The sequence below is a fragment of the Marmota monax genome, unplaced genomic scaffold, assembly GCF_021218885.2.
Source record: "Marmota monax isolate L192 unplaced genomic scaffold, Marmota_monax_Labrador192_F-V1.1 WCK01_AAM20220418_F8-fsc00005, whole genome shotgun sequence".
Lineage (NCBI taxonomy): Eukaryota > Metazoa > Chordata > Mammalia > Rodentia > Sciuridae > Marmota > Marmota monax.
In genome coordinates, this window is record NW_026692254.1 from 22970328 (window position 1) to 22996195 (window position 25868).

At 42.4% G+C, this 25868-nt stretch overlaps 1 protein-coding gene and 1 long non-coding RNA gene across 3 annotated transcripts in view; one reads left to right on the forward strand and one right to left on the reverse strand.

Moving 5' to 3' along the window:
- Slco3a1 (solute carrier organic anion transporter family member 3A1) overlaps positions 1-944 on the reverse strand; it is a 299670-nt gene extending 298726 nt beyond the window's left edge. The window contains exon 1 of one of the 2 annotated variants that reach the window (XM_046436665.2): positions 595-944. In XM_046436665.2, coding sequence (XP_046292621.1) covers positions 595-774 — 180 coding nt within the window. In that variant the 5' untranslated portion in view covers positions 775-944. The remainder of the gene's footprint in view (positions 1-594) is intronic. The other variant, XM_046436661.2, reaches the window with a different exon arrangement.
- LOC131423940 (uncharacterized) overlaps positions 449-25868 on the forward strand; it is a 121179-nt gene continuing 95759 nt past the window's right edge. Inside the window, exon 1 of the long non-coding RNA XR_009226142.1 lies at positions 449-597. This is a non-coding gene — a long non-coding RNA (uncharacterized LOC131423940). The remainder of the gene's footprint in view (positions 598-25868) is intronic.

Consider the following 25868-nt stretch of genomic DNA (forward strand, 5'->3'; position numbering starts at 1 on the left):
GAATAGGGTGGGAATATTCCCCCTATAGCTTCGGCTCAGATCAGGGCTATTACACTTGGGCGCCTTTTACTCTAAGCTGTTAAATCCTCCCCCCCCCCCCCGGAATTGGCGGATGCAGAAACAGCCCGGAGAAAATGATGCATAATGGATTTTTCTTCCAGGCGATGTAACGAAGAGTAGAGGACGCAGGATGCCAACTGGCTTTTCTTGCCATGTGCAGGTCACCTGAAAACCGTGATGCCTTCTTCTCTAGAGAGGCTCCTGAACTCACCATCTGGCTCCGCTTTCAAGGGGGTAGGGAAATGGTTTCACGCCCACCTGCCCGCCGCCTCTCCACCCCGGACACCCCCTGCCCCCTCCGGGCGCTCTAGCTGCTGCCGGCATCCACGGTCCCGCCCGCTCCCGGCTCGCTCGGCAGCCCCGGCCGGCAGCTCCCCCGGCGGCCGCCTCTGCACCACTCACCAACCTCCGCGCCGGGCCGAGGTCACGCCCGCTTGCCCCCGACGCCCGGGCGGCCACCTCCTCCTGCCAAGGGGTAGCCCGAGACCCGGGCTGGAGAAGGGGGTCCGCGGAGGAGTTGGCAAGGGGACTCACCAGGTAGGCGCCCACCGTGCCCTGCGCCAGCATCAGGGCGCACTCGGACACCAGGAAGATCTTGATGTTGGAGAAGCAGGACACCTTCTTTTTCTTCTTCTTATTCCTCTGCGCCTCGTCCCCCTGCAGCTCGCCGCTCCGGCCGCCGCCCGACGAGCCTCCCGGCTTCTTCCCCTGCATCCTTCCCCCGCCGCCGCCGCCGCCGCCGCTTTCCCGCTCACCCCGGGTGTCGCGGCCGCTGCCGGGCGGGGGTGCGTACCGCGAGGCTGCGTGCTGTCCCCGCCCCGGGCCCGCGGCGGCCGTCCCAGTCCTGCCGGAGCTGGAGAGGTGGAAGGCACGGCTCCTCGCCTCCGCCGCCGCCGCGCTCGTCCCCTTCCTCCTCCTCCTCCTCCTCCGCCCTCCCCTCGCCTCCTCCTCCGGCTCGGGCTGTGCCAATCACAAGGGCTCCTCGCGCCGCCCGCCGCCGCCGCCGCCTCGTCTCCCGCGGACGCCCGCCGCTGCCATCGCCCGCTTCCCCTCGCCCGCCGGACGCGCCTGCCCTCAGTCCCTGTGCCCCAGCTCTGCGGCCTGGGGCTGGGACGCCACTGCGTGCCCCGGCTGAGCCGCTCCTGTTGCCGGTGCTCCCCTGGGGAGCCAAAGGGGATCGGCTTGGGTGCTAAGGGTGGTCAAAGCGGGGAGGGTCGGGCTGCTGGGAGAACTGGTGGTGGAGGGGGTAGTTCTAGCCGAGCAAAGCCGGGGGTGGGGCTGCCCCAGAGTATGGAAGGTGCCACCCAGTCCCTAGATGGCGCTGTGGGGCACTTGGGCGCAGCAGCAGAGACTGGGTGGTACTGCTGAGTAGCACTGGGACCAGAGATGGGGGTGCGAAGGCACCTCCACCGGGGTTAGAACTAGTGTTCAGGCTCCGGGGCGCTAGACCAGAGAGGAGGGGCTGTTTCCAGGAAGAAAGGCTACCGGGTGCCTTGGAATGGGTTAGCGCGCGCTCTTCCCCTCTGCCTGGGTATTTCTGGGGACAGATGTTTCGCTCTGGGGCTTGGGAAGATGCCAGAGGTCAGAGCTGCTTGAGGCTTCTGCCGCCTTCCGGCCCTCTGCTCCTTTGCTCCCTGGCCACTGAGCGTGCCTAAATGGCTGCAGCCAGAAAGGGGAAAAAGGAACAAAAGCTAAGCAAACCAGGGAAGTTTTTGCATTAATTCCTTCGGAGCAGCATGCCCCCAGCTAGGATGATGTCTGGGCGAGTGCATGGTCGCTGCGACCCCAGCAGAGGGCCTTATCTGGCCCTCCGAGGGCGTGGAACCCATCTGCAGGAATTAGCAGCCACACTAGGCGGTAGGAGGGAAGCAGTGGTTAGCCACAGGCCTGCCTTAGTCCTCACCCCTCCTCTGGCCGCGTAAGCCTTGGCCTGGATGCCTGACCATAGCAGCCCCTCTTTATCATCAGTCCTCATCCTCAGTGTTACCAAGGACTTTGAGCAACAAGGTACTATGGATAGGACCAGCTATCAGCCACAGCTTCCTGAAGCTTGCAGAAAATTGTATGGGTACTAGAAATACTCCCCAACTTCCACCTAGTCAACTGGGAGACCCCACAAATTATCTGGAATGTCTCCATGCAGACATCCTATGTCTCAATTCAAGGCTTACAATCAAAAGAGAATAGCAATTAACACTACCATAATTTTTACTTTCTCCCCCAGAACTTGAATGAGAATGAGTGGAGGGGGTGTTGTTTTGCCATGCCATTTAAATATAAATTGCGTTACTCCTCTGTGGTTCCAGACATGATCTCACACTGGCTTGATATGGTTTTGAGATGACCACCCCCACACCCGCTGCAGACCACCTCCTATTTGAATAGCTCCCCAGAGGTCTTTTTTCCATTTTCCCAACCCCCAGATTTCACATCTTGGGCTACATTATTCCCCACCAGCCCTACTATTAGAATACTTACCTCCATTACTCTTACTGCCCACAGCCTCTCTTCACTGATAGCCAGTTTTTCTGTCAAATCCTCAATTTCACTACTGTGTCCCTCGCCATCATTCTAGCATTTAGGGGCACTCCATTTACTCCTGAGAAGACCCTGGATGCGCTAGCTATATTTTGCCTTGGCAAGTTGCCAAGCTGAACTGAGACTTTTTGACTTGTTTCTGAACAGTGATCCCTATTGCTATTGAAATGTCATTCAAAGCACATTATAGTCTTCAAGTCTTATTTACATACTGTGTAATAACAAGAGCTAATGTTTATTTTGTGCTTGCTCTGGCCAGGCATTCTTAGTGCTTCACCACATTAACAATTTAATCCTCACAACAATCCTCTAACCTAAATGTTGTCATTGGCCCTGTTTTACAGATGAGAAATTAAGGCCCAGAAAGATTAAATAATTTGACCAATGTCACTTATCCCGTAAATGGCAGAGCCAACCTTTGAAAGCAGGGTGTCTGCTATCACAGCCCAGATTCTTAATAACTTCTATATATTAGCTCATTCATCACCCAGCAATCTGTCTTTCAGGGAGTTCAGGACTCATTTTTTCAACTTTATAAGTGAGAGTCAGAGAGGTGTAATTACTAGCCTAATGTCACACAGCTAGAACAGGACAGGACTTGAACCCAAGTCCAGCCCTCTCCCATACCATATTGTCTCATCTGCAGTCTGAGAGGGAATAGGCTTTCTTTCTTTTTTTTTTTTTTTTCAATTTACCCATTTGTTTGGGATTTTAAAAGTTAATTTTAAGAGAAATCAGAGGATTCCAGATCAGGATTATAGTTTCTTCTCTAATTAACAGTAAGCAGCGATGAACATAATTCTGTACCCGAAGGCTTCAAAATCATCAAAATCGGCCTACAGCCTCAAAGAGGTACAGAGAAGAAATGTAACATGTTCTGTTCCCTGCCTTCTTGACTAGTCCTTTCTTGACGTGTAGATCCAGGCTCCGGGGGTAATGAGGTGTGCTTGTGAACAAGCACCTCTGCTTGGCAGTTCTCTAGACTGACATGCAAAGGGGAAGCAGAAAGAGAGTAAGCATCCTCGTATCTGTATAGGTCATTAATACTTAAAAAGTGCTTTCATGTCCTTTATCTCAGCAGGACCCCACATACAGGGAGATCTGGTCTTCTTAGACTTGTTTTACTCCTAAGAAACAGTAGCAAGTGGCTTTTCAGAGCTCACAGCTAGCAGGTGGCTGGAACTGAACCTGCATTTTCCAACCATGAGTCAATAGGAGTACCTAGGAGGAGGAGGAAGTGCCATCTTTACCAGCCTCTGACAAGGACATTTGCAATCACTTGAAGAGTAAGGCAAACAACTTGAACACCACCCAACACTTCAACAGGGTGACCTTAAATACTGCCTTGGAGAAACGTTGCAGGCATCCCTTCCAGGCAGGGGGCCTCTTTCACCCATCTATCTGCCTGGTCATGGATAGTGAATTTATGACTGGGTCAGTATTATGAATGGTTATAAAGTTCTTGCAAATATTTTAGCTTTTAACTACTTTTCTGAGCTAGGCAACTTTTCAAAGTTAGATGAAACTATTGCTTGCTAAGGTGTGGTTTGGAGATTCTTTTCTTTATTGGCGACTAGAGGTATTCCAAACATTGAGAAACCATGTAATCTTGAAATCTGACCTAGGTCAGCCAAAAGGAGATTGGGTGACATGGGAAGATAAATTGACTTTTGATTCCTAAAATATTAATAAGCTGTAAGTAAATGCTTAGTAATTAGAAAGTGGAGAGTTCTCTTCCTCTACTTGAGAAAGGACCATCAGTTCATTTCTGTAGGAAAGAAGTGGGTTAACCTCATGGTCACTGCAGAAAGAAAAGAAAAAAAGTGACAATATCTTCCACAGTTACTGGGCTGTGGCAAGATTTCACAGCAAGCAGCCCCAATGTAATTCAACACAATGAGAAACTGTTGTTCAAGTAATTCACAGGAACCATCTTTTGCCAGCTTCAATTTTGTTCCCAGGCAAATACAACGTTGAAAAATAAATACAAAGAATGATTTCTGATTGTCACTGGGATGGAAAATAGATGCTTAGATTCTCACCCTGTGGATGAGTCCCCCCCCCCCACCTTGGTTTGAAAATGCACCAATCATATATTATGTCCAACCAAGGATAGAATTGAGACTGAGCCAAATTCTTTGGCTTGAAACTAATATTTGGGCTGAATCGAAGCATATTTTTTTTTTTCCTTAGAGTTTTTGCCTCCCCGTCCCACTTTCCAATTAGCCTGTTCCATATGCCTTTCTACTATAAAGCCCCTGTTTGTGACTTACTATATTCACAGTTCCACATTTTAAATTATCTCCCTTAATTTGAATATGTCCTAAAGCTCAGCAAAGAAATGAAAAGGATAAACACCAATATGGATGCAATTTTTAAAAAATGGTTTATCTGAAATCCAAATGGAAAACAGAAGAAAGAATAAACATGTAGAAATTGGAAAACTGTTGTGAGATAACTAGGGTTTCAGGAATGGTTATATAGATATAACTGTTTATATAGATATAAAGTTGGTTATATAAATATAACACTGTGTCAATGAATATTAGTTTTGAGGTAAAGGAGAAGAAATAAAAATAATAAACTTTCACCAATATTAGTGTGTTTGGGGAGCTCATCATTAGTGCCTTCTCTTCATGTGTATATATAAATAGAATTTGTTTATCCAAATATCCTGTTTGCTCCTTAAAGATAGAAAGAGTGTTTCACTTTAAAGATAGAGGATCATTTACCCTCTTGAGTGCCTATCAGACTCTCTGCCAAGAAGTTTGGAACAAGAGAAAGACCCAGAAAGTGTCAAGGTTTGTAGAAAACTTCCTTCCAGGAATTCTCTGTAGGTACTCACTTCTTTGTCCTCTGAGCAACTGTGGACACTCACTTTCTGCAGCAGAAATGTCCTCATTAACCCTTTTCTGACATAATGCCTCCCCTCCACTCCCTGAGAGGAAGACTTGCCCAGCTTCACTTTCAGTCTCTGAAAAATACACATGACCTTTGCATTTTAAGGATAGGAACTATTTCAGTGAGCAAATGGCATGAGCCAGAACTGAAAGTGTGCTCAAGGCCCAACAGCATCTCCAACAAAAGACCTATGATGCACAGATGTTGGGAATCTTCAAGAGCTCTGTAGGTTCCAGGCACAGCAGGAAGTGACCACAGATGCCTGTCCTCCAAGAGGCAACAGGCACCAGGCCCAGACACCCCAGGTGAGCATGGTGTATTAACCTTGGAGCTGGTCAAAGAAAATGAGGGGTTCCAACAGACCATAGAAGAAAGCTATGGTATGAAAGAAAACCCACAAAGTGTTGAAAGCCATTAAAGAGAATCAAAACCTCAACTAAGCTTATGGGTACTAGAGACATGGTTAGCATATGAGAGGAGCAAAGTTTCTGCTCAGGGTCTGGGTCCTCCCCACACCCCAGCCTCTTGTCATTGTCTCCTGTCTGGGTATATTCCTCCCCCATGGCACAGCATGGAGTGGGGGAGACCAAACTGACCAAGGAGACTGTTCAACCATTGATGATGCTGTTATGGGCTGTTATTGGCTGGTGTGCCCCCCCCCCCAGAATTCATAATTTGAAGACCTAACTTGCAGCACCTGAGAATGTGACTGTATTTGGAGTTAGGACTTAAAAGAGGTAACTGAGGTAAAATGAGGTCATACAGGTGGGTCCTAACCCAATATGACTACTTATTCTCATAAGAGATTAGGACACAGACATACAGAACAAACACCATGTGAAGACACACCTGGAGGACGGCCTGAGAAGAAAACCATCCTGCTGACACCTTGATCTTGAACTTCCAGCATCAAGAATGTAAGGAAATAAATCTATGTTGTTTCAAATCCTCCAGTCTATGGTGTTTTGTTAGGGCAGCCTGAGCAAGCTAAGGTACCACCTTAACCCTCTCCCAAGCACTTCAAACCCACTCTAAACTGCAGCCATTCCTCATGTTGACAGTAATGAGTGCACCTTGCTATCTTTCTCCAGCATTTTCCATAGGCTGTTCCCTCTGCTGTGAATGTCCCTCTCCACCTTACTTCCATTGGCTCACACCTGCTAGTATCTTGAGATCTAGCTAGTGTCACTTCTTCCAGGGAACCTTTAAAGAATACTCCACCTTTCTGACTCCCCACCACCAGATGCCCCTATCACTGGTGCCAAACTCTGCCCTGACATTTGTCTCATGGTTGAGAGCAGTGGCAGTGCTTCTCCCTGTCTACCTTCTTTCTTGACACTATCTTTCATTCCCATAATTCTGTCCCCTAGAAGAGCCAGGCCCACCATGGTCAGAAACCATTGAAGAGAAAACACATCAAGTCACAAGAAGAAACTTCTTCCCTGAAGCTACTAACAGCTATGCGACGGGACAAAACAAGAAGAGCCCTTGAGCATTGGAGGAAAGGGATATAGTAGTTACAGCAGCTGTAAAACCAGCCCCAGCCAGACAGGAAGTGAGAGCAAAAGGAACCACTTGGGCCTTGCTACTCAAAGTGTGGTCTCTGGACCGCAGTGCAGGCATCACCTGGGAGCTTATTAAAAATGCAGATGCACAGACCTCTGTCCATATTTGCTGCATTAGAATTTTAACAATCCAACAAGATCTCCAGGTGATTCATATGTATATGATGATTTTGAGAAAAGTTGGCCTCAAATGATATCAAAAGAAGTCAACATGAAGCAGGGGTTTAGAATTTGTATGTATGTCCTATTTCTATTTCTTCTATTAGAAGAAAGGACTAAGGTGAACAATTGGCTCTAGAGAAGATGCTGGTTGTTTTCTTATTTGTAAAAGCAGCACACTATGGAGTCCTGTGGGAGAGGGTCTTGACCATAAATGACAGGGAGAGGGATCTGAGGGACAGGGTAGGGTTCACCTGCTGTTTTATGTCTATTGTTTTGGCAGCACCTCTGAATCTCAGAATAAAAGTTAGGATGCTAAACTTTTGGATCATGACAGTTACCTGGATTTCCCTCCCCCAAATTTCAATAAGATACCCATGAAAATAACAAAAGGCTGCCAGGACATAAAAGGGTCAAAAACCCAGGATCCTGAACACAGATTTTTCAATTTCTCAGGAAAATTACCAACAGGACAGATGGGACCACCAAGGAAGAGTGCCTTCTTCTTCCATAGGAAGGAAGGAGAGGAAGGTTCTGCATAAGGGTCCTGAGCTCCCTCCACAACTGGAAAGCCTGACAGTCCCCTCCCAGCTGCCTGAGGACACTCCTCCTGCATTCCCATCTTGCTGGATCTATCTGTGCAATTGTAACTCCTGGCAAAGCACAAGGGGCCTCAGTTGAAGCAGGAGGGAATCTCAGGCATATAACTAAAATAGACGGAAGTAGGAATGGGAAACTACTTAAAAATTACCTAATGTTGCATCAAATACTAAGACAAAATTTTGTGATTTAAAACAATAGTTATGTATTTTTCAATTTTTTTGTAGTTATAGATGGACAGAATGCCTTTATTTTATTTGTTTATTTTTATGTAGTGCTAAGGATCAACCCAATGCCTCAGATATGTTAGGCAATTGCTCTGACACTGAGCTACAGCCCCAGTCCACAATATTTATTTTGATTGCTATTTAATCTGCAATTCCAACAAAATTTGGTGTAGAACTGGACTCCACTGTCATCCAGGGAAGCTGGAAGGCTGGGGGAGGAGATCATTTGAGTCTCATTCAGATTTGCATGCCTGGCACCTGGGCTAGGAAGACTCAATCACCTGGGAGCCAGAATAGCTGCAACTCCTTCAGTGTCTCTATTTGTGGGCTTTCCACAAGATGTCTCCAGCATGGTGGCCTCAGGGCAGCTAGACTTCATCCATGTTTGCTCACAGCTCCCAGTGCACAAGCCTCAGAGAGGAAGCTGTGTGACTTTTATGGTCTAGCTTCAGGAGTCACCCAGGGTTGTTGACTCTGCATTCTATTGATAGAACAGCAACAAAGCTCTACCTGGACTAAACCGGAGAGAATACAAACCTCACCCCTTGATGGAGGGTCACTGACACCTTGTTAGAAGAACCTATAGATGGAATCTATACTGCTGTATAGAGTAGGAGAAAGACTTATGACTCAAGCTGAAATGTTAATTTGTAAAGAAAACAAAAGAAAAAAGAAAAAAAAAGCATTCTAATCAAGAGTTCAGAAAAAGCTACACCCATGCACTTCTTTTTGGAAAAATGTAAAGACACATTCCAGTGGAAGATTTTGTAAAAGACAAAAACTCAAGAAAGCAAAAACCAGTGTAAATGAATTGTGACAATCCTATCAAAACATACCAAATTAAGTGTGTTAAATGTTGTAAATAAAGTATTAGTATGAGTGGGATTGCTTTTCTCTTGAAATAACTAAAAATTATATGGATTACAAATTGGTGCATAATTCTAAATGAGGGAAAGAGAGGTATGTGAGGAAAAGAGGGAAACCAATTCCTCATCTTATAGAAGAGTGAGTTAAAGTTGTATTCTTTATCAATTTGATAATTAGAGAATCTGTACATTTAAACATGATCTTCAAAAACTGAACTGGAAGAATTCAAAGGAGAAAAATGGATAACATAGGACAAAAAAAGCTATTATGGAGGAGAAAACTCTGGAACAATGGATAATAACTGTGGACTTTTGAGTCAGAGAGGCTTAGTTTTGAAATTAGTTTGTTGCACTGGTCAATTTGGGTCTGAAAAATTTGCTGATCTGTGTAGCACCTCAGTTTTCCTGTCTGTAAAATGGAAATACATGCTCTTCACAGAGGAATTAGGAATTCGTTATCTAAAGCAGTCAGCCCAAGCCTGATCCAAGTGAGAGTTGATAACTGAGTTGTAAAATTGCTGTTGCCACCAGTGCTTCCTTCATTTTCCCTGAGAGTAAAGGATGCTATGTCTTCCTACGTTCCCTTCCCTTGATGAAGCTTCCTAGCTCTGATTCCATTCTTCATTTCAATCTGAACCTTTAGGTCTTGTTCTAGATGTTCTATCAGTTACACAAATGTGGTATTTAGAATGTTCCTTTCTTAGCTCATGATCAAGCATGAATTTTTCCCTGTTTTCACATCTAGAGCTCATTCTCATGACAGTGCTTAGACTCAGTTTCCCCAAGCCCTGCCTGGCTATAACCCATGTACCACAAATAATTATCCAGCAGGAGAATATGAACAATTATTTCAAAATTTAATAATTTTGTCCCCTATATGAACACACTGAGACTTCAGGATTGGGCTAAGAAAATTCAACCATAATTTGCCAAGAAATGTATCTAAAACAAAAATATGCCTATAGGACTAAAAAGAATGAAGATGAGCCAAATACAAAGGGAAAATGAAGGTATTAATGTTAAATTCACTCAAGACTAAGTACAAGAACAGAAAAAAAAATACTAAATGGGTCAAAGTGCCCATAAAAATGTGCAGTCTTCAACATATATATTTTGAGCATCAAATATGTAAATGTACAAGATGAAATGGACAGAGACAGAAGGGTATTATGTGAGACTTTTATAAAATACTGGCCTTTCCATGCTGAAGACAGAATCTCTAAGCTGGAAGACAAAGTAGCTGGTCTTGAACATTCAGACTATATGTAAAAAATAAGTAATCATGATCGGAATTATACAAGAACTCTGGGACAACATTAAGTGACTAGTTTTAAGAATGACTGGAATTGAAGAGGGTTGTTAGATGAATGCAGAATTAATATTATTGAAATGATTATATCACCAAAAGCAATAAATAAATTCAATGCAATCCCCATCAAAATTCCAAGATATTCTTCACCAAATTAGATTAAAAAAAAGTCCTAAAATTCATTTGGAAGAATAAAGATCCAGAGTAGCCAAAGTAATTGTAAGCTAAAAAGGCAATGCTATGCTGCAGAGCTATAATAACAAAAACTGCATGGTACTGGCATCAAAACAGACACATAGACCAATGGTACAGAATAGAAAACACAGTGACAAACCCATTCAAATACAAACATCTGATTTTTGACAAAGGTGCCAAAAACACATAATGGAGAAAAGCAGGCATTTAACAAATTGTGCTGGGGAAACTTGTTATCCATGTATAGAAGAAGGAAATTAAATCAACTGCACAAAAATCAACTCAAAATGGATCAAAGATCTAGAAGCTAGACCAGAAACTATGCAACTCAAACACTTAGGCACAGGCAATGATTTTCTCAACAGGACCTGAAACTCAGGAAATAATTGTAAGAGTTTTTTTTTTTCCTTTAATTTTTATTGTTGGTTGTTCAAAACATTACATAGTTCTTGACATATCATATTTCACACTTTGATTCAAGTGGGTTATGAACTCCCATTTTTGCCACGTATACAGATTGCAGCATCACATCGGTTACACATCCACTGTTTTACATATTGCTATACTAGTGTCTGTTGTATTCTGCTGCCTTTCCTATCCTCTACTATCCCCCATCCCCTCCCCTCCCATCTTCTCTCTCTACCCCATCTACTGTCATTCATTTCTCCCCCTTGTTTTTTTCCCCTTTCCCCTCCCTTCCTCTTGTATGTAATTTTGTATAACCATGAGGGTCTCCTTCCATTTCCATGCAATTTCCCTTCTCTTTCCTTTTCCCTCCCACCTCTCAAACCTGTTTAAGGTTAATCTTCTTCTCATACTCTTCCTCCCAACTCTGTTCTTAGTTACTCTCCTTATATCAAAGAAAACATTTGGCATTTGTTTTTTAGGGATTGGCTAGCTTCACTTAGCATAATCTGTTCTAATGCCATCTACTTCCCTGCAAATTCTATGATTTTGTCATTTTTTAATGCAGAGTAATACTCCATTGTGTATAAATGCCACATTTTTTTTATCCATTCGTCTATTGAAGGGCATCTAGGTTGGTTCCACAGTATTGCTATTGTGAATTGTGCTGCTATGAACATCGATGTAGCAGTGTCCCTGTAGCATGCTCTTTTTAGGTCTTTAGGGAATAGACCGAGAAGGGGAATAGCTGGGTCAAATGGTGGTTCCATTCCCAGCTTTCCAAGAAATCTCCATACTGCTTTCCAAATTGGCTGCACCAATTTGCAGTCCCACCAGCAATGTACAAGTGTACCCTTTTCCCCACATCCTCGCCAGCACTTGTTGTTGTTTGACTTCATAATGGCTGCCAATCTTACTGGAGTGAGATGGTATCTTAGGGTGGTTTTGATTTGCATTGCTCTGACTGCTAGAGATGGTGAGCATTTTTTCATGTACTTGTTGATTGATTGTATGTCCCCCTCTGAGAAGTGTCTGTTCAGGTCCTTGGCCCATTTGTTGATTGGGTTATTTGTTTTCTTCTTGTTTAATTTTTTGAGTTCTTTGTATACTCTGGATATTAGGGCTCTATCTGAAGAGTGAGGAGTAAAGATTTGTTCCCAGGATGTAGGCTCCCTATTTACCTCTCTTATTGTTTCTTTTGTGAGAAAAAACTTTTTAGTTTGAGTAAGTCCCATTTGTTGATTCTAGTTATTAACTTTTGTGCTATGGGTGTCCTATTGAGGAATTTGGAGCCCGACCCCACAGTATGTAGATCGTAGCCAACTTTTTCTTGTATCAGATGCCGTGTCTCTGATTTGATATCAAGCTCCTTGATCCATTTTGAGTTAACTTTTGTGCATGGCGAGAGAAAGGGATTCAGTTTCACTTTGTTGCATATGGATTTCCAGTTTTCCCAGCACCATTTGTTGAAGATGCTATCCTTCCTCCATTGCATGCTTTTCGCCCCTTTATCAAATATAAGATAGTTGTAGTTTTGTGGATTGGTTTCTGTGACCTCTGTTCTGTACCATTGGTCCACCTGACTGTTTTGGTACCAGTACCATGCTGTTTTTGTTACTATTGCTCTGTAGTATAGTTTGAGGTCTGGTATCGCTATACCACCTGATTCACACTTCCTGCTTAGAGCTGTTTTGGCTATTCTGGGTCTTTTATTTTTCCATATGAATTTCATAATTGCTTTATCTATTTCTACAAGAAATGCCGTTGGGATTTTGATTGGCATTGCATTAAACCTATAGAGAACTTTTGGTAATATCGCCATTTTGATGATGTTAGTTCTGCCTATCCATGAACAGGGTATATTTTTCCATCTTCTAAGATCTTCTTCTATTTCTCTCTTTAGGGTTCTGTAGTTTTCATTGTATAAGTCTTTCACCTCTTTTGTTAGGTTGATTCCCAAGTATTTTATTTTTTTTTGAGGATATTGTGAATGGAATGGTTGTCCTCATTTCCATTTCAGAGGATTTGTCGCTGAAATACAGGAATGCCTTTGATTTATGCGTGTTGATTTTGTATCCTGCCACTTTGCTGAATTCATTTATTAGCTCTAATAGTTTCTTTGTAGACCCTTTTGGGTCTGCTAGGTATAGAATCATGTCAACTGCAAATAGTGATAATTTAAGTTCTTCTTTTCCTATTTTTATGCCTTTAATTTCTTTCGTCTGTCTAATTGCTCTGGCCAGTGTTTCGAGAACTATGTTGAACAGAAGTGGTGAGAGAGGGCATCCCTGTCTTGTTCTAGATTTTAGAGGGAATGCCTTCAATTTTTCTCCATTCAGAATGATGCTAGCCTGAGGCTTAGCATAGATTGCTTTTACAATTTTGAGGTATGCTCCTGTTATCCCTAGTTTTTCTAGAGTTTTGAACATAAAGGGATGCTGTACTTTGTCGAATGCTTTTTCCGCATCTATCGAGATGATCATATGGTTCTTATTTTTATGTCTATTGATGTGGTGAATAACATTTATTGATTTCCATACACCGAACCAGCCTTGCATCCCAGGGATGAATCCTACTTGATCATGGTGCACAATTTTTTTGATATGTTTTTGTATCCGATTCGCCAGAATTTTATTGAGGATTTTTGCATCTAGGTTCATTAGAGATATGGGTCTGTAGTTTTCTTTCTTTGAAGTATCTTTGTCTGGTTTAGGAATCAGGGTGATGCTGGCCTCGTAGAATGAATTTGGAAGTTCTCCCTCTTTTTCTATTTCCTAAAATAGCTTGAAAAGTATTGGTATTTTTTCTTCTTTAAAGGTTTTGTAAAATTCTGCTGTATACCCATCCGGTCCTGGGCTTTTCTTAGTTGGTAGTCTTTTGATGGTTTCTTCTATTTCCTCAATTGATATTGGTCTGTTTAGGTTGTCTATATCCTCCTGCCTCAATCTGGGCAGATCATATGACTTAAGAAATTTATCAATGCCTTCACTATCTTCTAATTTATTGGAGTATAAGGATTCAAAATAATTTCTGATTATCTTCTGTATTTCTGAAGTGTCTGTTGTGATATTGCATTTTTCATCCCGTATGCTAGTAATTTGAGTTCTCTCTCTTCTTCTCTTCGCTAGCATGGCTAAGGGTCTGTCGATTTTGTTTATTTTTTCAAAGAACCAACTTTTAGTTTTGTCAATTTTTTCAATTGTTTCTTTTGTTTCGATTTCATTAATTTCAGCTCTGATTTTCATTATTTCTTGCCTTCTACTTCTTTTGCTGTTGTTTTGCTCTTCTTTTTCAAGGATTTTGAGATGAAGTATGAGATCATTTATTTGTTGGTTTTTTCTTTTTTTAAGGAATGAACTCCAAGCAATGAATTTTCCTCTTAGAACTGCTTTCAATGTGTCCCATAGATTCCGATATGTTGTGTCTGTGTTTTCATTAATCTCTAAGAATTTTTTAATTTCCTCCTTGATGTCTTCTATAACCCATTGATCATTGAGTAACCTATTGTTCATTCTCCAAGTGATGTATGCTTTTTCCTTCCTTCTTTTATCATTGATTTTCAGTTTCATTCCATTATGATCAGATAAGATGCATGGTATTATCTCTACTCCTTTATATTGTCTAAGAGTTGCCCTGTGACATAATATATGATCTATTTTTGAGACTGATCCATGTGCTGCTGAGAAAAAAGTGTAACTGCTTGATGTTGGGTGGTATATTCTATATATGTCAATTAAGTCTAGATTATTAATTGTGTTATTGAGTTCTATAGTTTCCTTATTCAACTTTTGTTTGGAAGATCTGTCCAGTGGCGAGAGAGGTGTGTTGAAGTCTCCCATGATTATTGTATGGTGGTCTATTAGACACTTGAACTTGAGAAGAGTTTGTTTGATGAACATAGCTGCACCATTGTTTGGGGCATATGTATTTATGGTTGTTATGTCTTGTTGGTGTATGGTTCCCTTGAGCAGTATGTAGTGTCCCTCTTTATCCCTTTTGATTAACTTGGGCTTGAAATCTATTTTATTTGATATGAGTATGGACACTCCTGCTTGTTTCCGAAGTCCACATGAGTGATATGATTTTTCCCAGCCTTTCACCTTCAGCCTATGTATGTCTTTTCCTATCAAATGCGTCTCCTGTAGGCAGCATATTGTTGGGTCTTGTTTTGTGATCCATTCTACTAGCCTGTGTCTCTTAATTGGTGAGTTTAAGCCATTAACATTTAGGGTTATTATTGAGATATGGGTTGTTCTTCCAGCCATATTTGTTTATTTCTGTTACTAAACATGGTTTGTTTTCCTCTTTGATTATTTTCCCCCCCTTCACTGTCCTACCTCCCACTGTTGGTTTTCATTGTTATTTTCCATTTCCTCTTCCTGTAATGGTTGCCAAGGATGTTTTGAAGAGATGGTTTTCTAGCTGCAAATTCTTTTAACTTTTGTTTATCGTGGAAGGTTTTAATTTCATCTTCCATCCTGAAGCTTAATTTCGCTGGATACACAATTCTTGGTTGGAACCCATTTTCTTTCAGTGTTTGAAATATGTTATTCCAGGATCTTCTAGCTTTCAGAGTCTGTGTTGAAAGATCAGCTGTTATCCGGATTGGTTTACCCTGAATGTAATCTGCTTCCTTTCTCTTGTAGCTTTTAAAATTCTCTCCTTATTCTGTATGTTGGGCATCTTCATTATAATGTGTCTAGGTGTGGATCTCTTATGATTTTGCACATTCGGCGTCCTGTAGGCTTCTAGGATTTGGGATTCTGTTTCATTCTTCAAGTCTGGGAAGTTTTCTCCTATTATTTCATTGAATAGACTGCTCATTCCTTTGGTTTGGAGCTCTGTACCTTCCTGTATCCCAATGACTCTTAAGTTTGGTCTCTTAATGTTATCCCATATTTCTTGGATGTTCTGCTCATGGTTTCTTAACAGTCTTGCTGAGCTGTCTATGTTCTTTTCCAGTTGAAATACTTTGTCTTCATTGTCTGATGTTCTATCTTCTAAGTGTTCTACTCTGCTGGTAGTATTCTCCATTGAGTTTTTAAGTTGGTTTATTGCTTCCTGCATTTCTAGGATTTCTGTTTGTTTGTTTTTTATAACCTCTATCTCCCTGTATAGTTGATCCTTTGCTTCCTGGATTTGTTTGCGTAATTCATTGTCGAAGTGATCTTTCATTGTCTGATTTTGCTGTCTAATGTCTTCCTTGAGACTCCAGATCATCTGAAGCATGTATATCCTGAATTCTTTATCTGACATTCCATCTGCTGCAGCTGTTACCTCTTCTAAAGTTGCATTGACCTGCATTGCTTGTGGTCCTTTCTTTCCTTGTCTTTTCATACTGCTTGCGTATCTTTCCTGCAGGCGCGGGTGGCGGCTCTGCTCTGTCCTTATTCCAATTGGGTGTCGTGACTACCTCGCCGGCAGGTCACTGGGCCTGTTTTGGGCGCTGGCGGCGGCTCTGTTCTGCCCCTACTCCAATTGGGGTGATGAGTGTACCACGCCAGCAGGCCACCGGGCCTGATCCGCTGGTCAGTTGCAGGTTTGCCTACCCTGCAGGCACGGGCGGCGGCTCTACTCTGCCCCTACTCCAAATAGGGTGATGTGTCTGTCGTACCGGCAGGCCACTGGGCCTGTCCCGCTGGTCGGTCGCAGATCTGCCCACCTTTCGGGCACGGGTGGTGGCTCTGCTCTGATCCTACTCCAATTGGGGTGTCGTGACTACCCCGCCTGCAGGTCGCTGGGCCTGTTCCTGGCACGGGCAGCGACTCTGCTCTGCCCCTACTCCAATTAGGGTGGTGTGTGTACCACGCCGGCAGGCTCCTGGGCCTGATCCGCTGGTCTGTCGCAGGTCTGCCTACCTTGCAGGCGCGGGCGGCGGATCTGCCCTGCCCCTCCTACCACGCCTGCGGACCCCTGGGCCTGATCTGCAGGTTGGTCACAGGTCTGCTCACCCTGCGGGCACGGGTGGCAGTTCCGCTCCGCCCCCACTCCAATTGGGGTCACGTGACCCCCACACCGGCAGGGCCTGATCCAGGCGTGGGAGAAGGATCTGCTCTGCCCCTACTCCAGTTGGGGTGACGTGTGTACCACGCTGGTAGGCGACTGGGCCTGACCCGCCAGTCTGTCACAGGTCTGTTTACCTTGCAAGCGCGGGCGGCGGCTCTGCCCTGCCCCTCCTACCACACCCGTGTACCACTGGGTCGCGGGTCTGCCCACCTTGCGGGTGCGGGTGGCGGCTCCGCTCCGCCCCCTCTCCAATTGGGGTCACGCGGTCACCACGCTGGTGAGCCGCTAGGCCTGCTCCGGGCGCTGGCGGCGGCCCGGCTCCTCCCCTCTGGCTTGACGACAAATCGAGGAGACTCGGGTGTCTGTGCCTCACCCCCCCTACCAGGAGACCAACTGTTTCTGTCGCCGCTGGTATTGATGAAGTTCTCTCCTCCGCCACTTTCTGATGACATCAGATCTCTGCCATGTTGGTATCCTATGCGAATGGCAGCATTTCGTTCCCCTTGCCGGGCAACCAAAGCAACGGGTGAGTCCTGACCGGCCCTCAGCACGACCCGGACCGAGAAGCAGTTTCCGCGGGCTCCTAGCCCTGGGCCAGGGCAGTTCTGGGAGCCGGAACTCGGCCGCTCTGTGCTCGGTGTAAGCTCTGATAAGAGTAGGCTCCAAGAAGCAGCCCCCACGGGCTCAGTTCCGGGAGCCAGAACTCAGCCGCTTAGTGCTTGGTGTATGCTCTGATAGGAGCAGGGTCCAAGAAGCAGCCTCCGCAGGCTCCCCAGCCCTGGGCCAGGGCGGTTCCGGGAGCCGGAACTCGGCCGCCCCACGCTTGGTGTTCGCTCCAATAAGAGCAGGTTCTAAGAAGCACCCAGGCACTGAGCCCGAGCACTCTGTCTGCAAGCCGCAGGCGAATGGCAGCCTGAAATTACCTGTTCTATGGCTGAATGAGCTGCGGTCAGTCAAAAACAGGGATGGTGACGTCAGCTTTCCAACATGGTGGCCGCTGGCCTCCTCTGTGGTCTGACCAGTGTGGAGAACCGAGATGGACCGCTTCCTTCCCCCGTCTCAAACCCAGAATTCAGCCCTGAGTACGGTGCTTGCACGGCTGGCAGAAACTGCAGCGCTGTATCCCTGCGTCGCTATCTCCTCGTTTCCCAGCGCGCGCTGCAGACTCTAGCCGCGGGGCGATTTGCTGAATAAGCAGTGTTACCCTCCATGTGACAAACCTCTCGCGTTTGAGTCCCCGTAGCCGATCCTCGTGCGATGGAAATCCTTCCTCCAGGTTCCGGAGCACCCCACTATTGCTGGAAATTCCTAACAAGATAGCCTTTAGCCGTCCTGACTTGTCATACTCCCACACAGTGAAGCGGCACACGGGGGCAATGCACTCCCCTCGCCGCCATCTTCCTACTCCTCCTTTCCTTGTCTTTTCATACTGTTCACGTTTCTTTCTGCTTGGTGAAACTGTTGTGTTATTGAATTTTCCCCCTATATATTTATATTGCTCTCGTATAGTTGCAAATTCTCCCTTGCAGGCGCGGGCAGCGGCTCTGCCCCTCCTCCAATTGGGGCAATGTGCCTACCACGCCGGTGGGCCGCTGGGCCTGTTCTGCCGGTGGGTCGCAGGTCCGCCTACCTTGCAGGCGCGGGTGCAGCTCTGCCCCTCCTCGGGTTTCTGGGCCTGTTCTGCCTGTTGGTCGCAGGTCCACCTACCTTCAATTGTAAGAGTTAATAAATAGGATGGCATCATATTAAAAAGCTTCTCCACAGCAAAGGAAACAACTAAGAACATGAAGAGAGACCTATAGAATGGGAGAAAATCTTTACCAGCTACTCTTCTGACCGAGAATTAATATAATAACCAGAATATATAAAGAACTCAAAACTTAACACTAAAATCCAAATAACCCAATTAATAAATGGGAAAATGAACTGAACAGGGCACTTCTCAAAAGAAAAAATGTAAATGGTCAACAAATACATGAAAAAATGTGTGACATAATTAGCAATTAGGTAAATGCAAATCAGAACTATCTTGAAATATCATCTCACTCAAGCCAGAATAGTAGCCATCATAATACAAACAGTAATAAATGCTGGAGAGTATGCGGAGGAAAAGGAACACTTCTACACTCTATGGAAATATGTATGAAGTTTCCTCAAAAGACTACACATGGAACCACCATAGAACCCAGCCAATTCACTCCTCAGTGTGTATGCTAAAGAAGCAAAGTCATCATACTACAGTGATACATACATACTCATGTTTATAGCAGTACAATTCACAATAGTCAAACTATGGAACCAACCTAGGTGTCCATCAAGATGAACTAGTAAAGAAAATGTGGTATGTAGGCACAATGGAGTTTTATTCAGCCATAAAGAAAAATGAAACCATGTCATTTGCAGGAAAATGGATGGAACTAGGGACTATTATGTTAAGTGAATTAAGACAAATTCACAAATCACATGTTTTCTATGTAGAAATTAGAGAGGAAAAAGGTAAGGAAAGGTGTGGGGGAGCATATCTTATGAAAATTGAAGGGATATCAGTAAAGGAAAGAGAACAGAAGAAGGGAGGAGGGGAGAAAAGAGGAAATATTGGGGAATGACCAAATTTGATGGCTATATTGTGTGCATGTGTACAAACATACAATAAAAAATCCCACCATTATGTGCAACTATAATGTACCAATCAAAATGCAGGAAAAACTGTTTTTTTGACAAGAGAAATAGACCAAATAGATAAAATTTAAAGGATTTATGATATGTATAGCTAAAATGTGTTTAAATCAAAACCAAGGAAGACTGAAGAAAAGATGTCTTAATGATACTGATAGAAAAATGAATTCTTAAAAATAGAAAGAGTAAGGGCTGTGGCTCAGCAGTGGAGTGCTTGCCTAGCATGTTCAAGGCCCTGGGTTTGATTCTCAGCACAACATTAAAAAAATAAATGTACTGTGTCGAACTACAACTAAAAAATAAATATTTTTTTTAAAAACAGAAAGAGTAAAGTTGATACATAAACTCAAGAACTTTTGACACAACTCTGGAGAATACATAAAAGTAAAAATAGAACAAGTAAAATTTAAAAGGAGAAATATATGAATAAATAGGAGAGTCTTAACCAATAGGAAACTACTAAAGAAACATTGTGCGAAGAACTTTGACAAGCTGAATTAAATGAATATTTTTGGAAAGTTTTACCTGACCCTAAGAAAAAGTGTCATGAGCTTAGAAGAAATCTTGGATACGTATACAGTGTTGTAATTACCTCTAAAGATGTTTTGTTATTTGAACATTTCACCAATGATAACTTTCATTATTTCAGAAAAACCAAAAATATCTTGTTATGTGATTTTTCTAGGTATAAAAACAAATGTCAAAACCATAGAAATCCTTTTGTGAAGTCAACATAGCACTGATCTGAAAGTGAGAAAAATAGCACAACAAAGGAAAACAAATACCAATGTGATTTTTGCAATGACTGGTAAACACTGCAGTGACAAGTGCACCTACCAAAAAATAAACCAGTATTATCTTTCTCATAGACGCAGTGATCCTGAACTTCATAGTGTTGAGGAACAAGTGAGCAGATTACGAGCATGTGATAAAAAGGAGAAAGAGATTCAGAACTGAGTCAGGAAGCATGCCCCCGTCGATATTAAAATATATTATAAGCAACAGCAAACAAAGCTGAATGGTACTAGCTCAAAAATTGGCAGGTAGAGTGATAGAATAGGGCAATCAGCCCTGAAATAGACTCTAGTCTATATCCCAGCTTAATAAAGGAAGCACAATAACAAAAAAAAAATGGGAAAGGAAGAGGTTGTTCATCAAATGGTTGGAAAAATTGATTAACTCAAATTATAACCTCACCATGCAGCAGCCCCAAACAAAAACAATAAAAACAGATGGATTAAAGGAACCACATAGACAAAAATAAAAGTTAATAATAAACAGATCTCTGGTGAGGGAGAGATACTCTAAGCATAAAAAGCAATGTAAGTAATTACAACGGAAAAGCTAGATGGATTTTTACCATATAACACAATTAAACTCCTGTACATCAAGCAACATCATACACAACAATGAAATTACAAATTGAGAAAAGTATCTGTAGCAACAAGCCAGAGGATAACATCATTAAAAGAGCACAGAAAATGTTCTTACAACTCAATAAGTAAGACTCCTGTACTTCAAAAGAGACGTGGGCAGATGATCCACACAGAATATTGAAAGGAATACCAAATCCAGTAAACATGCAAAAATTTTCACACAACTAATCAAATCTTAGTTAAAGCAATTATAAGAGGCCTCTTATTTACCCACTGACGTGGCAAAACACTTTTCAAAGAAAATATTCTGTGCTGGTGAAAGTTAGATGAAAATCTTCCCTAATGTATTTTTGACAGAAGTATGAATTGGTACAAGTTCTGTGCAAACTTATTTGTCGTTGTTCACAGGTCTTCAAATTGCATTCTGTTCTAAGAAATCTAACTCCAGAAAATAATCAGAGATACAAACAAAAATATAAGTATAATGGAATATAATTCTTTATTGTTTAATGCTTAATGAACAACTTTTAAATACTGAAACACTGGAAAGAATGTATATATTTATTAACAGAACACTAAAAAACATTTTCAAGACGTCAGCCATTTTTAAATAATAGTTTCTAAAACATAAGATGAAAGAAATGTTCTTAATAAAATAATGACAGAAAGGAGTATCAAATTTTATGCAAAGTATAATCCAATTTTTGACACACACACACACACCACACACACTTAGGACCAGGGGTTCTGGAGTCCATCTGAGTGCCTTGGTTTGAATTCCAACTGACCATCTGCTAGTTTTTAACCACAGGTAATTTACTGAACTTCTCAAAGACTCAGTTTACCTATGTTTAAGATGGGGACAATAATAATACCTGGCTCAGCACCCTGAAGAGTTAGTTGTTCAATATCAACTGCCTATCAGAAAGGCTGATTTCTAAGTGGAAGACTTACATTCACACATATCTGAGACACTATTTAAAAGTATGTATTAGATTATAATTTTTAGACATTTTAATTAAAATACACGCACACACACTTTGTCATTCCTAGACCCAAATGTCAAGGTCAATGGAAAGTCGCTAACAAATGTACATTTCTCCTTCTCTGCCCCAGCTCAAAGCTGTGATAATGTGAAACCTGAGCTGCTGTCAAAACCCAAATCCATCCAGCTCAGTTTACCTTGGGTAAGAAATCAGATAAGCATCCACTGTGCTCTCTACTTTCTAGCTCTTATCTATGTGCACAAGTGTCCTCTCATTTCCCTGTTCCTCTTCCTGAGTGTTAAGGTGGCGGAGTCTCTTTGACATAACCCCCACTATGCTGATCCCTCAACCTGTGGATGGAAGCTAAACTAGCGGTCACCACTGTAAACCTTGTGGAGTTCCAGGTCCTTTCAAAGAAGAGATCAGCAAGCCTGGAATTAGCAGTCAAGAGGGATTCTCTTGTCTGTTTTGTGACACTGGGAATTGAACCCATGACCTCGTCCATACTAGCCAAAGGCTCTGGCACTGACCTACATACCCAGCCATTTTTTCTTCTTTTTTTAATTTTATTGTAAGACAGGGTTTTGCTGAGTTGCTCAGGATGACTTCCTCTTGCCTCAGCCTCCCAAGTAGCTGGGATTACAGGTATGTACCAGTGTCTAGCTGATACTCTCAAAAAAAAAATCTTTTTAAAGAGTATATGAAATAAGGATTCCTAGAAGGAAATATACTAACCACAACCGAGCTGATACAGACAAAAAGGTGATCCTTTCTTCCTAGTGATCTAACTGAAGGGAAATTCCAGAGGACCTATCTTTCCACTTCTGTATTCCTATATTCGAGTGTGTTAGAAACCAGTGGCTGAAAATTATAGACAGACATCACTGGTGGTAGAGAAAATAACAGCTAAGTGAAAGAAAGAGGTCTTCCAAAACTGAATCCTAAAGAGAAGCATCTTTTCCATGAATGAAGTCAAGCTCTTTTTGGAAGAGAGGAAGACCAACCTTCTACCATCCAGAACAATCATCCCTCACAGGCAAGAAACTCACATACATTTATTTCCTAGAGGGCCAAGAAGACAGTGAACTTGGAAATCATGTGAAAAGGCCACAATGGGGTAGTAGAACAGAGACCAAGTCTGGAGAGTCTGAGAGCATCAGCATGATGTGAAGACAAGTGCAAGAGCCAATTTGTAACAGGGCTAGAATGACAAAAAAACAGATACCCGTCAAGCTTGTTGCATTGATATGTGAGAAGGTCTTAGAGGGCAATAAAACCTTAGTTATAAGCAAAGCCATGTATAGTAAGTTATGTTAATAGTACTAGGTACTCACCTTTGGGTCTCTTTTTTTTTTATAGTTTCTTTTTTTTTTTTAATTTTTTATTGTTGGCTGTTCAAAACATTACATAGTTCTTGATATATCATATTTCACAATTTGATTCAAGTGGGTTATGAGCTCCCATTTTTACCCCATATACAGAATGCAGAATCACATCAGTTACACATCCATTGATTTACATATTGCCATACTAGTGTCTGTTGTATTCTGCTGCCTTTCCTACCCTCTACTATCCCCCCTCCCCTCCCCTCCCCTCCCCTCCCCTCTTCTCTCTGCTCCCTCTACTGACATTCGTTTGTCCCACTTATATTATTTTTCCCCTTCCCCTCACTTCCTCTTGTATGTACTTTTGTATAACTCTGAGGGTCTCCTTCCATTTCCATGCATTTTCCCTTCTCTCTCCCTTTCCCTCCCACCTCTCATCCCTGTTTAATGTTAATCTTCTTCTCATGCTCTTCGACCCTACTCTGTTCTTAGTTACTCTCCTTATATCAAAGAAGACATTTGGCATTTGTTTTTTAGGGATTGGCTAGCTTCACTTAGCATAATCTGCTCTAATGCCATCCATTTCCCTGCAAATTCTATGATTTTGTCATTTTTTAATGCAGAGTAATACTCCATTGTGTATAAATGCCACATTTTTTTTATCCATTCATCCATTAAAGGGCATCTAGGTTGGTTCCACAGTCTAGCTATTGTGAATTGTGCTGCTATGAACATCGATGTAGCAGTGTCCCTGTAGCATGCTCTTTTTAGGTCTTTAGGGAATAGACCGAGAAGGGGAATAGCTGGGTCAAATGGTGGCTCCATTCCCAGCTTTCCAAGAAATCTCCATACTGCTTTCCAAATTGGCTGCACCAATCTGCAGTCCCACCAGCAATGTACAAGTGTACCCTTTTCCCCACATCCTCGCCAGCACTTGTTGTTGTTTGACTTCATAATGGCTGCCAATCTAACTGGAGTGAGATGGTATCTTAGGGTGGTTTTGATTTGCATTTCTCTGACTGCTAGAGATGGTGAGCATTTTTTCATGTACTTGTTGATTGATTGTATGTCCTCCTCTGAGAAGTGTCTGTTCAGGTCCTTGGCCCATTTGTTGATTGGGTTGTTTGTTCTCTTATTGTCTAATTTTTTGAGTTCTTTGTATACTCTGGATATTAGGGCTCTATCTGAAGTGTGAGGAGTAAAGATTTGTTCCCAGGATGTAGGCTCTCTATTTACCTCTCTTATTGTATCTTTTGCTGAGAAAAAACTTTTTAGTTTGAGTAAGTCCCATTTGTTGATTCTAGTTATTAACTTTTGTGCTATGGGTGTCCTATTGAGGAATTTGGAGCCCGACCCCACAGTATGTAGATCGTAGCCAACTTTTTCTTCTATCAGACGGCGTGTCTCTGATTTGATACAGAAGATAATCAAAAATTATTTTGAATCCTTATACTCCACTAAATTAGAAAATAGTGAAGGCATAGATAAATTTCTTAAGTCATATGATCTGCCCAGATTGAGTCAGGAGGATATAGACAACCTAAACAGACCAATATCAATTGAGGAAATAGAAGAAACCATCAAAAGACTACCAACTAAGAAAAGCCCAGGACCGGATGGGTATACAGCAGAGTTTTACAAAACCTTTAAAGAGGAACTAATACCAATACTTTTCAAGCTACTTCGGGAAATAGAAAAAGAGGGAGAACTTCCAAATTCATTCTACGAGGCCAACATCACCCTGATACCTAAACCAGACAAAGACACTTCAAAGAAAGAAAACTACAGACCAATATCTCTAATGAACCTAGATGCAAAAATCCTCAATAAAATTCTGGCCACTCGGATACAAAAACTTATCAAAAAAATTGTGCACCATGATCAAGTAGGATTCATCCCTGGGATGCAAGGCTGGTTCAATATACGGAAATCAATAAATGTTATTCACCACATCAATAGACTTAAAAATAAGAATCATATGATCATCTCGATAGATGCGGAAAAAGCATTCGACAAAGTACAGCATCCCTTTATGTTCAAAACTCTAGAAAAACAAGGGATAACAGGAACATACCTCAATATGGTAAAAGCAATCTATGCTAAGCCTCAGGCTAGCATCATTCTGAATGGAGAAAAATTGAAGGCATTCCCTCTAAAATCTAGAACAAGACAGGGATGCCCTCTCTCACCACTTCTGTTCAACATAGTTCTCGAAACACTGGCCAGAGCAATTAGACAGACGAAAGAAATTAAAGGCATAAAAATAGGAAAAGAAGAACTTAAATTATCACTATTTGCAGATGACATGATTCTATACCTAGCAGACCCAAAAGGGTCTACAAAGAAACTATTAGAGCTAATAAATGAATTCAGCAAAGTGGCAGGATATAAAATCAACACGCATAAATCAAAGGCATTCCTGTATATCAGCGACAAATCCTCTGAAATGGAAATGAGGACAACCACTCCATTCACAATATCTTCAAAAAAATAAAATACTTGGGAATCAACCTAACAAAAGAGGTGAAAGACTTATACAATGAAAACTAGAGAACCCTAAAGAGAGAAATAGAAGAAAATCTTAGAAGATGGAAAAATATACCCTGTTCATGGATAGGCAGAACTAACATCATCAAAATGGCGATATTACCAAAAGTTCTCTATAGGTTTAATG